Below are 15,847 nucleotides of genomic sequence, written 5' to 3'. Positions count from 1 at the left end.
AAAGGAAGGAGGTAAAAAAAAGAAAGAAACCAAAGAAAAAACAAACAATTCTAAGCAATGGAACCAGACTGTTTTCTTAAAGGATCAGGAGGAAGCCAATCTATGAAAAGATGTGGCATGCATTTGCTCCTTTGCAGCTGCTGATCTGCTTGGAAGACTCCCTATCATCCTTCGGATCGCTGATGTTCCCAGGAACTTCCATTTCTTGTATTGATGCCTCCCCTCATTGGTCCCTCTTCTCCCTCCCTTGCTCAAAAGAGAGTGCCCACTTGAGTCAGCATTTGAGTTCCCCATTAGAGAGAGATAGAGAGAGACTTTGTTGTGTGGAAATAATGTGCAAGTGTGGTTGTTATATATGCGGCATTATGGATGGGAGAAAGTTCGAGGTTGGTTCCTGATTAGATTTCTAGTGTAGGATTAGATGAAACAATGGGTAGATTTTGTTTGAGATAAGGTAGAGACTAGAGAGCTTAAATTAGAGGTGCATGTTGGGAGAAATTTAGACAGGACTCGAAAGCATAAAGCCGGTGGGTTTGAGTTTGGGAGGCATGACAGTTGGATTTGTCTTCACTTGCGTAAGGTTTACTTTGCTCATAAATTTTCTATTGGATTTCAGATCTTAAGATTTTAGGCACCCCTGAAGATAAGTAAGCGTACCTTCCTCTCAGCTCAATTCTTCTTCTTCTTTTTTCTTTTTTTTTTGGTCTGGGGCAGACAATTAAGATCTTCCAGGATTTTGACATGTCGATCGAAAATGGTTTAATAGAGTGCCCAAAATCACCTAACCACCCCACAAACCGCAATTATCATCCCTGTAATAAATCTAACCATCAGCATCTGCTGTATCCAAACACTACACCACAAGCCTCCTCATCAAAACATGGCCAAAACAGCAACCATTACGCTAAACCTGCTGCTAATTAGCACGGTTTAACATGTACGATAAGACCTTTACTCAAAAAACAACTCCAAATGGAGAACAAACCACCAGGTCGAGCTGCAGTTTTCAAAGACTCGCATGCAAAGTGGAAAGCTTTTTGCATGTGATATCAAAGGTTGAATCCACCCACTGTGTCCAATATCTAGGCCCCAAATCCAGTTTTCTCCAATAGAAATTACAAGATGGTTTGCACGTGGGTAACCTTTCCAGAGCAAAAGAGTTCTAATCATAAAAGAGACTTGATCCAAAGAGCACATTTACTTTTGTTCACCGGCAAACAGGGCTAAAAAGTTAGAGAGCTACCTCTCTTCTCAGAGTTACAAGATCCTGGTGGCCTGAATGTGTTGTCCTCATGAATATAAAAAAGCCACTTGACCTCAGAAATCTCATATGATATCCATTCATAAGGTGTGCTATTTGCAAAAAACAATTAACAATCGACATAACCTTCTTCCCCAAGCGAACCTACCAAGAGAGCAACCGTCTTGCTAATAAAAAAACTGCTGAAAAAATTCAATCATCCTCTAATCAAGATGATCCAGCCCCCAATTGGGAGCAGAATCTAAGCAAATCAAGAAGAAAAACAAGTTCATTGATTATACCTATCATACCTACCAGACAGTATGAAATTTTAAACCCAACCATGTCCTTTGATTGCTTATGAGATATGGAACCATCAGGGCTGCTCACTCTTTTATTTGTCCTTGATCAGAGCAAAAAGGAATCTATTTTCAACAATTAGATAAAATTAGCTGGCATGTCTTCCCACCAGAAAACCACTATCAGAGTACCCCTTTCTCTCAGAAACCAGCTCCTGTTTCTACCGACCACAGCCCCGGTTTCTAAGACCTCTATATATAGTCATAGCCAAGTAGGTCAACAAAAGGCAGCAAGACTCTCAACACAGCTTACCTCCATTTAGCACCATGAGCAACAAGGTCACTGCTGTTCTTGCCACTGATTTCAACAATGGGAGGTCAGATAGGAGGCGGCCTATACCAAAGCGGGGGCAAATAAAGTCCAGAATAGCCACCACAGCTGCACACTCCATCACCTCCATGCTTCTGAAGGCACTGCCACAACTGTCGCATTCTTATCAAAAATGATGCATCTGAATGAAACTCTTGTGTTAAGGTAGTTTGTTGGAACAACTGTACTTTTGGTTGAAGTAGCCATGTAAATCAGTTTAAAGGCAAAAAGATTTTCATCTTGATGAACAAACAATATGTCTTGGTTCTGAAAAATTTTCACAATTGATGCATATCGCAGTCAAACCCTCTCCTCACATGGCGTGCTTCAGTCTAAGTTCATTTGTTCCATGTTTCTGCTGCTGGTGAAAATGTTCATCTTCCGACTCCAAAGGCTCTTCAGACTCCGAGGACGAAGAGTCCTCAGGGTACTCCAAAGTGCTACTTGATGGCTTGGCTCCAACGCTGTTCATGAGATTAGTGAACCATGTGCTCCGGGGACACAGATTCGCATTGCTTGAATTGCTTGGAGTCTCAGGTGAGGCTGGTGTATTTGAGGCCACACCAGTGATGAATCTGTAAGCCACTTTGCTAGCATTCACAATTTCTGTTCTTGCTTGTCTCAGCTGTATCCAAGAAGAGACAGGGAAAAGACAAGGTTGAGAATGCAATTCAATCTACCAGAAAAAAAAGGAATGAAACCCAAGGAGGAAAAAAAAATCTTTTTATGCTTTATTCATATAGATTATTAGATCAAGTTTCAAAAATGGTATCAGCACACCATGCATGGCAAGCTTCACTCATCTCATGGGAAGCTTAGAAAATGTTTTGCCATTCGCCAATACCAGTAATGGAAAATGTGACAAGAATGTTCATGCAAATAACATATACTGATTTATTTCTGGGATCGTGTAGGTTTCATTCAGAAATAAGCTAGAACAGCAGGGCTTAGATATGCCTGGGTAACAGATGCATGACTGTGACATGTCCTTTGAGTATTTTGAGCCCCTAGTGGTGCACAAGGTCTCTGGACTTGCATACTTGAGATGCAACTATCACCAGCCATACACCAGCCTCCTGCACGTGAGCAAAGTATGGTCAGCACTTTGAAATGGAGGCCTCCAGTCACCCATTAACTCTTTTGAAGATAAGAATAGAACAAGAGGTCTCTGTAGTTGGTTTTTGTCTTGGATAAAATACCATATCAAAGATGGGGAGCGACAAAAATATCATTGGGCTCATCTCTCTTGAGTATCTATATATAGGAAATGACAGAGATGTCCTACATATTACCATTTGAAGAATTCCCAAAAAAAGTCCCATTCAAGAGTCCCATCCAAGGAGCACTATGCATTAATATGTAATGCTATATAAAAAGCAAATTCTTGGAGAAGTCAATTGGCCCTTCAATGGTTATTTTCTGATCACAACCATGTGAGAAAGGCAAGCCGAGGTTCAAGACACCAGATGCTTACTGATTTCAAAACCAGTCCCATAGTGATGTTTACCTCTCACATGATTTTATAGAGATGGGTAGGCCCTTTCAGTTTCCCAATAAATACCAATCATCCTCCGTATCTCCCTATCCATGGCACATATTCATCCATGAATAATATAACTGTTTATTCTTCTCATATGCATTGCACATGCCAAAATCTGGTGAAAGATGCGGGAAAAAACTCATGCAGATGCATTCAAGGACACTGGCTCCAAAAGGATACTCAAGTAAAGGTCAGTACTAGAATTGTCGAAAATCAAACCCAGGAGATGGGTTCCAGGAACAAAGCCTTTAAAACAAATGAGAAACTTGAACAGTAGAAACCCTTTTAAAATTTTGAATTAGATAATAGACTTTAAACAAATAATAAAATATGTGAATTTTTATGATTATCTAATCCTTGGTTGCTTGAGCTTAAATTGATTATGCATTTCAAGTAAATTTCCCTTCTTGGGGCCCCTTTCTTGAATTAAGATGCCTAGCCCCAAAACTAGACACCCATTCAAAGAGATGACATCCGGTTAACCATTCCTAAGACTATCAACCCTTAATGGATCGTATGTTAAATCCCCAAGCCAATCCCATACAGATGAACAAGGGTTGTTGGTTAAAGATTTTTAATTCCTAAATATCAGCAGCCAGTGGCTTAGATCTGAGTAATAAATTTTGTTCCTTTGAATTTTGAAGAAAACTGTCCCTCAACCATGGTACTAGGTGGAGAGTTTAGCTCTTACTCTTTGCAAGCATCATCTGACAAAAGGAAAGACCAAGCAAATAGTGCACTACTCAAGTAATTCTGAAGCACTTTGTAAGTGCCAATAAAAAGGGCTTAACAAAGTTTACTCCAGGTGCCCAAATTTGCTACAACATTTTAAACAATGCATTTCCTCGTTCTAGCACCTTCCTCATGGAATGCCAACAATTGACTCCACAAAATGCAGACAGAATTTGGGAACCATGCAATCAACAGCTTTGCAAATGAATGGAAAAGTAAAACAGCCATCTCCACAGCATATTTGGACAGACCTGAAAAAAGGATGAAGAAATGGGCCAATAATAAATGAATGCCACTTGAATTCAAGCAGGTTGATATGGTTATGCTAAATTTTTAGCCCCAGCAGTTCAAGGTGTTCAAAATGCTCCAGAAGGGGTGGCAAAAGATTATGAAGGGCCACACCATAAACAACAGAAGATATGCAACTTGGCTTAAAAGTTACAGCTATGTTCCAGATAAACTACTTAAAGCCTTGCCATCATAATTGTGTCAAATCCCTTGCAGTGGATTCTCATATTCTGCCTTGCCCGCTGAAGACGAGTCCATACCTGAACATAACTTTTTTGTCTAGAGAAAGCAACTACCAGAAGGGAAGCTAGTTCCAAGTGAAGAAACACTTTATGAAGGACAAGATTGCTAGGTTCGGAAAGAGGCGATAAAATTTACACAGTGGAAGGTTGTCATACACTAAATGATTTGACCCACCAAATCATACCATGAGCAAGCCATTTACTCAACTATATGGGAGTACAGCTCCTTGGAAGCTTATATGAAGTTTTCTAGCAGACTAAAAACATCCTAAATGTTGATTTAGATGGTTGTATGATCTATGTCTGTAAAGAAAAGAGATCTGTGAGAAAAATCATGCCCATTGGATGAAAGCTCCTCTTGTACATAAGAGATGTCTAAAATAAGGGTAATGATCTGATTTGCAACTCACATCATTCAATCCTTGGAATCTCCCAGGGTGAGAATAACCAGAAGTTCCTTCCCATTTCCAAGTCTGTTCACAATGAACTTGCATACTGAGTTTAGCCTTAATCTTGAAGTCGCAACAGTATGTTCAAGTCATGTCAAAGGCCACCATGGGACATGCTACTACCCCACAAAAATGCAGACAAATGCCAAACAGAAGTTGGCTAGCATATCACCAAGTACATAGAACAGGCTAGAATGTTTCAGGATTTGGTTTGGCTCAAATATATCATGATTTTAATAGGCATATAAGGATTTTAATTAACATCTTAAGACAAATATTACATACCCCTCATAGATTTCCTAAGTTTATGTGACATAAAAAGGACTTCGCTGAACACAAATGTAAGTATTAGCGTAATGTTAAATCTCTTGTTAGGCTTGAAATAAAATCAGTCTCCTAATACGGAATGGTAATAAACTTGTGATGCTAATGTCAATGGATAAAGAAGTATCATGCTTTTTTACAAATCAATTTATGATTTACCAACAAAAATATCAACATTTTTCAAGTACTTGGATAATATGTGCATGTATAAAAACCAATAAGATGTACCATGATTGAAAAGGAAAAAAAATCACTTGTTATTATATTTAAAAGTAATGAATGTCTTGAAAGACAGATTTAAAGATATTTCATCCATTAGCAATTTTTTTATTTTAAACAATGGTTTCAGAGAATTTAGGCACACTCATGAATGAGGAAATAAACAAAGATGGGCATGTTCATGTAAGTGCTAAACACCAACTAGAAAAATAAGAATTCTCCACCTTTACTGCCGTATTTTCTGCAACTTCCATTGCAGCATCACCAGCATTGGCAAACCGGTTGACCCAACCTGTAAAATTACAGACTATAAGATCATGATGAAAGATCCAGCAACAATAAATATCAAGTCTCACTCATTAGACTTCCAACTCTAAATTTCAAAGAGAAAAAACTGCCAGATCTGGTTTAAAGAATCATCAGAAACTTTAGAAACCAAAATCACAAGTTTCAGTCCCAACCCAAGCATAACCTTAATTGAGATTGGTTTCACAGTTTTAGCCAAAACTATCTTCTAAATAATTCCCTTCTCTCAAGCTATGAATAATTCCCTCTGATCCACTCCTCAGCCAAGTAATTATCCACCTCCAGGCACCAGCTGAACTTCCCTTATCCAATTAGCCAATGTTAACCTTCTAAGATAGGCCTTTACTTCTAGAAGAATATCTCCATTTTTTTCCTTGCTACAAAAGATAAATTAATTGCCCTTCAGAATTTGCCATAAAACTGTAAACACCAGCATATCTCCCTAATTTGTCTTGGTTTCAACTGAATGTATAGGAGGAACATTTGAGCTTAATTTCTTCCTGTAAATATTATCAACCTACATAGGCTTGTGAATGGTACAACGACCTAAAAAGTTTAGACCACCCTACTGTATTGCACTTCATGGACATAAAACCACAATCAACCCAATATGCTGTAACCTTCATAAGGACCAGACAGTGCAAAGCAAGATTGCCTTATGAATAGGGAGTACCATGTTACATTACCATTCAATATTGCAGGACATGGATGCGTCTCAACAGACAATACCAACTCATCAATCACCTCTCGAAATATAAAGTTCATGCTGAACCCATTATTTATGATCAAATATACACCTTGTCCCAATGTGTAGCTTGAGCATGGAAGAAATGAGACACATCAACATGAAAAATGATTTTTTCCAATTTTATCCCCTTTTAACTTCCATGAAATTGAAGCTAATTGACTCTTTTGCTGCAAGACTAAATCATCAACTTGGCTGCTTGCTTGTACGCAGTAGTGTGAACATATGATGGCAAGAAAGTACCATGGTCAACTTGAAGCTCCAAAACCTTATCAAATGTATTAATGTGGTTTATTAGAAACTGGTTATTATCATGTTTCTATAAGTCTAACTAGGGATAGGTGCATATGATTTAGTTAAAACCCATTACATATGTATAACAGGTTTTGCTTGACCAGATAAATATGTAGATAAGTTTGTTTTAGAGGTTTTTAAACAGAAAAGCACAAGTAATTATTAACTAATGCTACAAGGTGACAAGATCCTCTTAGCTGGAATTCAATTAACGATAGTGCTGGAGGAGAGTTTCTTGGACATTGGGGCAGCCTGTCAACGTGAAATCCCTATTTCTGAATATAAGGTTGATCATCTCAGCAAAGGAATCTAATAAACCTGAAAACTCAGGAAGAAGATCAATCCAGCCGATCACTCCTCTTGAACTCCTATTTTGCTTCATCTTTTTATATTTAAAGTCCAGACAATCATATCTTATCACCAGGATAATATCTTCCAGTGTCCAAACAGCCTCTAAATTAGAACATCACCAGCAAACCTCCAAAGATCATAGGACCTAAACCTTGTTAATCAGTCCAAAACATGACAAGTATTATATAATACAGTACAATACAGCTAGATACTTTAAGCCATGAACAGAATAACTTCAAAACGGACCTCCACTTACTGACCTGGCAAATTAATCAGCTTAACAATTCCTGATCATATAGCATTTGTGAATCCAGGGGCGGCCCAAGCCTTAGGCGATCGAGGCGGTCGCCTAAGGCCTCGGCCGAAAGGAAGGCCTCCGGGAGTCTCCTACGAGCCAACATGGCTGCCTACGAACCGAGTCGTAGTCGGAACTCGGAAGCCTACGAGCTACTCCAGCATGGCAGCACAGCTACCTGCTGCCTACAAGGCTACAATCCAGACATCTTAGCCCGTCCTCTGTCCTCCTGCCGGCTGCCGTCCATAGCCCATAGGACCACCATAGCCCATCTTTTCCATCCGCCGTAGTCACCAGAATCCCAGTCTTCCCAGATAACCAGAGTCCAGGGCCCTCTAAAGTTCTAAACTCTTCTTCTTCAATCTTCGGTTCTTCCTTCCTGTTCCTGCTACCTGGTTCCTCGGTTCACAGTTTACTTCCTCCTCCTCCATCCTCCTTAGTTCTTCACTTCTTCCGTCCTTCGCCCGTTCGCTGTCCTCTCCAGCCTCTAGGTGGCAGGTGCTCTTCAGATATTTCCCTGTAAAGACTTCAGTACATGCTTTCCTCATTGTGCTCCAGTAACCCAAGTTCCTTGATTAACTTGTTTCATGTTTATGAAGTTCAAGGTTTTTTGTTTTTTTTTTTGTTTGATTTTCATATGCATGTACTGGTGGTATCAGAATGCCTGTTGGACTTTTTTGGAGCTTGTTATCTGTTAAGTTGTTGTCCCCGTTTAGTAGTTTTGATGGCACGCCATCTGTTTGATAGTTTGACTGTGAGGATTTGGAACTTGTTATCTATTAAGCTGTTATCCCGATTCAGTAGTTTTGATGGCACGCCATCTGTTTGACAGTTTGACTGTGAGGATTTGGAGCTTGTTATCTGTTAAGCTGTTATCCCCATTTAGTAGTTTTGATGGCACGCCATCTGTTTGACAGTTTGACTGTGAGGATTTGGAGCTTGTATGAACATGTGAATGTGATGTTATCCTCGCTGTTCTTTATGAACCAAAAAATAGAATGCTAGCTTTGGAGAAAGTAGAGAGCTTCATAGGTTATGATGTTGGTTTTTCGTCATAATATAAATTGCTACTGCCACTTAGGCAATGCTAATGCAGATCCAACAAGAAGGTCCTTGCTGATTGAGAAGCTAGCTAAAGCTCCCAAAGTTCCTAATTACTCTAGATTTCACTTAGAAAGTAGGACCTTAATCTTCATCCACACATTAGCAGCTTCAGCCATTATTTGACACTATGATTATTGTCATATATTCAATAGGTTCTACAATTGCAGTTGAAACAATTCTTCTAGGTTATAACAAAATAAATGTTCCAGTTTTGGTTTGTAGATCTGACTTGCTTATCTTGTTTAGGTTTCTTTAAGGCCCAGTACTTTGTCATCTAAATTTGGATTGTGGTGCACTGTTATTTATTAACTTCTAGTTATGAAAGCCTGCTATCATTTAATGACTTCACATTTTGTTAATGAATCCTCCCATTTGTTAAGGTTCAAATATCATCAATATTGTAAGATTCTTCTGTTGCACTTACAATTTGTTAAAGATTCTTCAAATATCATCAATATTGTAAGGTTCAAACAATCTGTTAATTTCTTCTAGAGTGCTAGTCTGCTCTTTCTTTTAAAGAATGTTATCCTTTCTATGTTACAGTTATAACGGGTTGTAAATGTGCTTGTAACTCGTATTGCCAAATTTTGTAGAATTAAGTGTAGCTGGTAAAATTAAGTTTGGTTAGTAATTTTGCATCTCAAAAAGCTTGACGAATTATTTTTAAATAAAATTTTAAAGTATTTTACACTTATTAAATTTTTTTATCATTTTTATTTAATAAAAGGCCTCTCTTAGTGAGTTTGCCTTAGGCCTCTAATTGCATTGGGCCGCCCCTGTGTGAATCAACACCGTGAATTAAAGAACTTTGCTTTATATTCTTCCATCATAATTTTATCTCTTAAAGCACATTGTGAATGACATCTGAAGAACTTGGCAACAGCCATAAACAGAAAGAATAATAGAAAGATTCCCATTTTGTATGGATAATCATATATGACCCATTCACATCAGTCCAATTTTTTCTTTTCCTTTCCTTTAGTGCAAGAAGATCCTCTTTAGTCTTAAAAGGTAGGTAAATCAGCCAGCAGCAAGCAACATGGAGATGGGGCATTTGCCACTCACCAAACCAACTTTCAGATCTACATATGCGCTCTTAAACAAGCATTGCCTGATATCAAGGCAGACAGAGTCGAAATATGTTTAAGAAAAATAAATAAATAAAAGGATATTTAGGTCTCATTGCGAGTTTTGAATTCTCAATTTTGATGAGCAATAGTTATCAGCTAGTGATAAATAAGCAAATAGCATGAACTGCCTCAGAAGATATTTGGAGGGAGATACTGTGAGTGAGAGGGTGAGAGGAGATGATGAAGATGATGATGACGATGACAATGACGATGATAACGATCCTGAAGCCCAAATAGACAGAGCATAATTGATGATTATGACATGGTAAGGGGTACCAAAGGAAAGAAAAATGATCATACAGCAGCAAAATGGTCAATTATATTATCGGAAATAATAAATTAAGGCAGAAATTTTAGAAGTTACATTGCTCCCTATAAAGTTGAGGTGATCCAACTGATAAGAGCGAAAAAGAGAGAGATGAATCAGACTGCTGATCTATACAGCACACTATGTTATACACTGACGTCCAGCTCTAAGAATGCATGTCACTAGGATATATATCTTTTTCTTCCTTGCTTTTACAAATATGTAGATAATTTAACTCTTCCAATAATAAGTTCAGCACACCATAGTGATGTTGAAAGCGATTCTTTTTTTTCTTTTTAAATATCAGTCAAAGATGTAAATATTGAAATAATTTTCAAAATATCAAGTTTTGCTTATAGATATTCAGAAACACATATAATGAAAGACCTTGACTTATAATATCTTCAACTTTTTCTTTCATACAATGCTAAAAAAATAAATATATAGTTTGACTAAAATTATTTTTTCTACTTGCCCCCGTATCTTCTTTTTCTCTCTCATCATGCCAAACACTAGGACATGCGTCCAAATCTGTCTCTCGTATCCATGTCTACGCAACACTGAAAGCATGTTGTACAACAGAAGTGCATAAAAATGCATAAACAACTCATGACCTCAACTAGGCCACGAACTGTGGTAAAATCCCATTGCCAGAGGAATAAGTATGTACATGCATTAGTTCTCAGCAAATCTTTCTAACCATGAAACATATCCAGATCAGCAGAGATGAAAAAAAATATAACATCTAAAATAAGTATGCAGAAGCATAAATTTCAGAAACCTCTAACATTCAGATGCTTGACAATGCAAAAGTTACCTGGAAGTTTTGGTACACCAAGCAATTCACAGAAAGAATCGCAAAAGTGATTGCAGTTTCTTGATAGCAGGTCATATGAGCTTCCAGGCCATGCTCTGCTGAGTTCCCTCAAGATCTGATTTACCATGAAAACTGAACAGTTTGTCTTTCCAAGGACAATGGATTCACGGTAGGTATACATAGGATTTCTACGTGGTGGACAGCTAAAAACTCCACTGCCATATTCACAAAACCCAAATGACCATTCTTCATCTCCATAAACCTGCCAATCCAGAAGTAACCATAAATTAACTAAAAAGATAAGAAATTTTATAGCATAATGCCAATAAATTGCATAAAATTTAACTTCCAAGTGCAAAACAAATCAGTGAAATTTCAGTGTTAAACTGAATAATATGGCACCAATTTAGGTAGTTTTGTATTAAACATCCACTGTCATATTTATTCTGACTTTAGTGAACAGATTAATATGTCGGGTAGTAAACAGTGCAGAGTAACATAAATGAAGCAACTTGACGGGTTTCAAAAATTAAAAGAAGCCCAATAAGTTGGTAGAACAATAGGTTATAAATTAATTGAGAATCATTGGTAATGTTGGTAGACCCTCTATAATACAGTTAGCATAAGAAGAAGGGTACATATTCTTTTAAAATGGCCCCAAGAGATCAGAGAGAAATCAGAGATATCACAGATGAAAGTCTAAAAACTAAAAAAGGGCAGCAAAAAAATATTCATTAAAATCAAAAAATACAGGTAAGGGAATCAAGTTACTCCTGAATTGCTAACAAGGAAATAGCAAAATTGATAATCAGCAAAAGAAAATTAGAAAATCACTTAAAAATGTTGATTCCTGAAGAAAATACTAGTCTCTATGGCAAATATTGGATCCAATTCCACATACAACTCTTGTATCTAACTCTGAACTAAAAATGTATTATCTTTCTCTTCTTCCATATATATGACCAAAGCATATGTGCAAAGAGGTTGATTTTTTTTTTTGTTTTCTTTTATTGCAATAATGGGTCCCCAACAATGCATGAACAGCAATATCATCAGCCAACAAAGTCCAAACTGTTCCATAGCACACAAAAAATATAAGAGCAACAAAAACAGATTGCAGTTAAATATTTGAATGTTCATTATGCTCCCAGGCCAAAAAAAAATCAATGTTCATTCCCTAGATGCGAGATTTTTTTCTCAAGCGTGAATCTTAAAATGATCATAAAATCTCGAAAAACATGCTGCCTCTCAACAATATGAAAATATTAGGAAGAACATGTATAAGAAAGATTCTTGGGCTTTCAGCAGCCCGGTCAGTTCAACATTAACAAAGTCCATGTCCGATTTTACCAAGGCCAGCAAGACAAGAAAATAATTAGCACGATAGAAAAATGGACGGCCAAACAATGCCATGGATATCTGAGCACTTGTTCCATCCCTTGCCTATTCTCTGTGCCATCTTTTTGAGCTGTGAACAACATAAAACCAACTGTTCCTCCCATCAGAACTTGCCCCTAACAACATGCTTGCTCCTGCTGCAGGTTTCTAAGAACCAGCCTCCTCAACTTCCTAAGCTTAGACGTCCCTCCAGAATTTAGAGCCCACAACCTTTTCTCCATTTATATTGAAATGATAGTTTCTCGAAGTGGCAAAAGGCTCAACTGCAATACTTGCTTGTTTGCAACAAAAGCAATACGAAACCTATACCACACACTCTACCATGACTCGAGAAATGGCTTTACTACCTTAGACTCAATTTCCATTGTACCCCTCTCCAATCATTTTCAGCAACACTATAATTACGCAAAACTTCCGCTCTGTCAACAGAAAATTTTCACATTGGAATGGCACAAAATGCAGTCCATTCAGGCACTATTTTTTTTTTCCAAGTCTCTCCACCTTCCAAACTTGTCAACTTATCCAACCCTACTCCAAATCCAATTCTTTCTGTTAAAACAATCATCGCAACCTCCAAGAAAACGGTTCAAGTTTCAATCTTTATGCAAAATTAGAGGGATCATCAGGCAACGAATTCCAAATCTCCGGTTTTTCGCTTCACATCAAAATCAAGAATATAGCAGCCAGAGTGAAGATTTCAATCGAAGCAACTGATGATTTTCCTTATCCATAAAAGATAAAATTAAACAAGAAATGCGGAGAGAACATGATAGAAAGGGGGAAGACCTGGACGGCGCTGTGGAAGATGCCGCCAAGGCCAATGCCGTCCTTGAAGATCCGATTGATCTGGAGGATGGTGTTGTTGGTCTTCTCCGAGCCGCTGTTCGTCACGTCGTAGATGTGCACCACCACCTCCTCCATCCTCTCGCCCTCCTCTCCCCCTCCTCCCACTATCTCTCTCTCTCCACCCTCTCCCCTTCCGCTCTCCCTCCTCTCTCTCTCTCTCTCTCTCTCTCTCTCTCCAGGGAATGAGGATTCTTGTGGAGGGTTTAGGGCATTGGATTTGGGGGAACTCTCTCCTCTGCCCTCGCGACCGCCACTGCGAGTGCTCGCTTTTCTTCTCCTTTTTTTTTTCTTTACCCCTCTCTCGCTCTCGGTCCGGCCCCGAAGTTTCGATCTTGGAGGAGCGTCGGATCGCTCGCCCCCTTGGCGCTGTCTTCTCTCATGGTCGTTTCCGTTTTTTATTATTTATTATTTTTTGAAATGTTGTGGCACACTGGATTTGATATGGTGGGATCCACTGGATCTTGTTTGGCCTGGTGTGGGTCTCCTGCATACTGTCTTTAGATAATTAAACGTGAACTTTTATTTTGTATAGGATAGCTCATTGATATCTATGGTGGTAGGAGGAGGAATAGATGATGAAACATGCATGGTTATGATCTCTTTGGATATGTCAGCTTCTATTGCTACAAGGAAGAGGGGGGTTTACCAAGGAAAAGAAGCACTTATATGTGATATTAGGAACTTACAGAGTATTTATATTTTTAAAAAAAGAATATATGGATTGGATTTTATATATATATATATATATATATGTGCACGCGCGGGCACCTTTAGCCCATTGCATTCTATATTATGTCTTGTCTATCCTTGGACAGTGATTAAAGAGATTAGTATAATCACTTTATGATTTCGGATGTGAAAAATTAAGCATTGTTAATTACAAAGGTATATAGGGATAGAAAGAAAAGGTTTAAATTTCTGAATATAATTTAAGGCGATATGATTGAAAAACAATGAATAGAAATGGTAAAATACATCCGTTTTGTCAAAACATTAATCGGCATCCTCTTTTTGATATGTGGAGGATTAGGAGATGCATTAGCTAAAGTCTATGTCATTAGAAAATAAAAATTCAACAAGAAAAAAGAAATAAAAATAAAAATTAAATTTGATCCATTCAATAGAGAAACATATTAAGAGAGCATTTTGTCATGCCTCCGACTTGAAATCGAGAGCCAGGGTTGCGGCAACCGCTCATAGATAATTTGTTTGTATAGAGAGATAAATCAAGTGGTTGACTAGTTATCAAGAAAAGTAGATAGTATAATTCTTAACTTTGTTTTATATTGTAACTTTTAATGTGAATTAATGGATAATTTGTATGTTGACAAAGGTCCTATATATTTAGTAAACTTTGGGAATTTTTTATGAACAAAAAAAGAAAAAAAAAGAAAGAAACTTGAAAATTGTTTTTCTTCAAAATATTCTCTCGCTCATTATCCTTCTTTGACTCACAATAATATCACATTTAGCAAGTTCTAGTTGAATCAAAGATATTGGTACTTGTTCACAGTATGTTCATATTATATCAAGTCAATAATAAAGAAAAACATATCTTCGTCCTAATATGAAGACGTTTTGAGCCATTAGAGATCTCTCCTTTTTCTCTTTAATAGTGAGACATCCAAATATCAAAGCAAAAAATTGAAAATATTTCTCTTAGTTTTCAACTTAATTTTTTTTAAAAAAAATCTCAAATTTAATCTAATTGTTTCACCAATAATTATAGAAATTTCAAAAAGTTTATCACTAGTTTTCTGCAAAACTTTTACTTTTCACACACACACACAAAAAAAAAATCTTTTTAATCTTTTCTTTCCATGAATTTAGTTACAGCAAAAAAAAAAAAAAACCCTAACTCACTGGTTACTTGAGAATACATACATATTTAGTATGCATACTAGATCCAACCTACTGACTACCAAATCTTATACATCAATGTATTCTATTATTTTTCCAGAGTGCAAGTTGGTGAAACAAGGAATCAAAGTTGTCATCCTATCGGAGTGAGGTAGAAAACTTAAGGTGGATCATGGAACCTTTCTCCAACATTACACCCCCATTCCCACTTGCCTCTTGATGGGATCTTTTATGTCCCGGTACCCCCATCTCGCTCCCTTGTCCCCTGAACCGCGATTTCCCCCATCCGACACGTACAACCCTGTCGGATCCCACCGCCGTCCCGTTCCCGCCGGATCGAAATGGAAGGACCGCAGCAGGGACGTCCGCATATGTATTTATATACATACAACTAATATTGGCCGTTCGATTGACTTCTTTGAAACAATCCGAACCGCGGATAACGTTTCGCATAGAAATATATATGCAGTAAATCTGGTAGTCGGATTTGGAGGGTTTAGACCTGAAATAACCAAAATGCCCTTTCCGGGCCTTCGAGTCTCCGCCATCGCTCGCGCCCTTGGCATGTGATAAGTTTCTGGAATCCCTCACTCCTCTCTCTCTCTCTCTCTCTCTCTCTCTCGATTTTTGTAGGGTTGGACTGAATCCAAGGACTCGACACCGAGGGGAATTCCATTCGATATCGTTGTTT

General features: G+C 37.8%; 1 protein-coding gene across 3 annotated transcripts; it reads right to left on the bottom strand.

Annotated features, from left to right (window-relative positions):
• Positions 1-567: 567 nt before the first annotated feature.
• Positions 568-13,658, bottom strand: LOC103712218 (deSI-like protein At4g17486). Of its 3 annotated transcripts, XR_604899.6 has the most exons (5): positions 13,237-13,648; positions 11,053-11,314; positions 5,928-5,995; positions 2,867-2,985; positions 2,398-2,534 (listed from the first exon to the last, which is right to left on the bottom strand). XR_604899.6 is itself a non-coding variant. In XM_008798685.6 (4 exons), exons 1-4 carry the CDS (start codon positions 13,369-13,371, stop codon positions 2,223-2,225), a joined length of 777 nt encoding a protein of 258 aa, XP_008796907.4. In that variant the 5' UTR covers positions 13,372-13,658; the 3' UTR covers positions 568-2,222. The 3 variants fall into 3 exon arrangements, 2 of the variants coding, with proteins under 2 accessions (XP_008796907.4, XP_088568720.2); XM_008798685.6 differs by lacking the exon at positions 2,867-2,985 and having other exon boundaries at positions 568-2,534; positions 13,237-13,658; XM_088712594.2 differs by lacking the exon at positions 2,398-2,534 and having other exon boundaries at positions 2,541-2,985.
• Positions 13,659-15,847: the final 2,189 nt, after the last annotated feature.

Source organism: Phoenix dactylifera, chromosome 16 (genome assembly GCF_051530095.1).
Source record: "Phoenix dactylifera cultivar Ajwa chromosome 16, Ajwa_hap1_PhDact_Kaust_v1.1, whole genome shotgun sequence".
Classification (NCBI taxonomy): domain Eukaryota; kingdom Viridiplantae; phylum Streptophyta; class Magnoliopsida; order Arecales; family Arecaceae; genus Phoenix; species Phoenix dactylifera.
Note: the sequence above shows the minus strand (reverse complement) of the source record. Positions and strands in the feature narration are given on the sequence as shown.

Coding starts and splice junctions, on each gene's coding strand:
- LOC103712218 (XM_008798685.6), bottom strand. CDS start 13,371: ATGGAGGAGGTGGTGGTGCACATCTACGACGTGACGAACAGCGGCTCG. Junction 11,315..13,236: donor TCTTCCACAGCGCCGTCCAG/GTCTTCCCCCTT, acceptor CTGGATTGGCAG/GTTTATGGAGATGAAGAATG. Junction 5,996..11,052: donor TGGTGTACCAAAACTTCCAG/GTAACTTTTGCA, acceptor GTAATTTTACAG/GTTGGGTCAACCGGTTTGCC.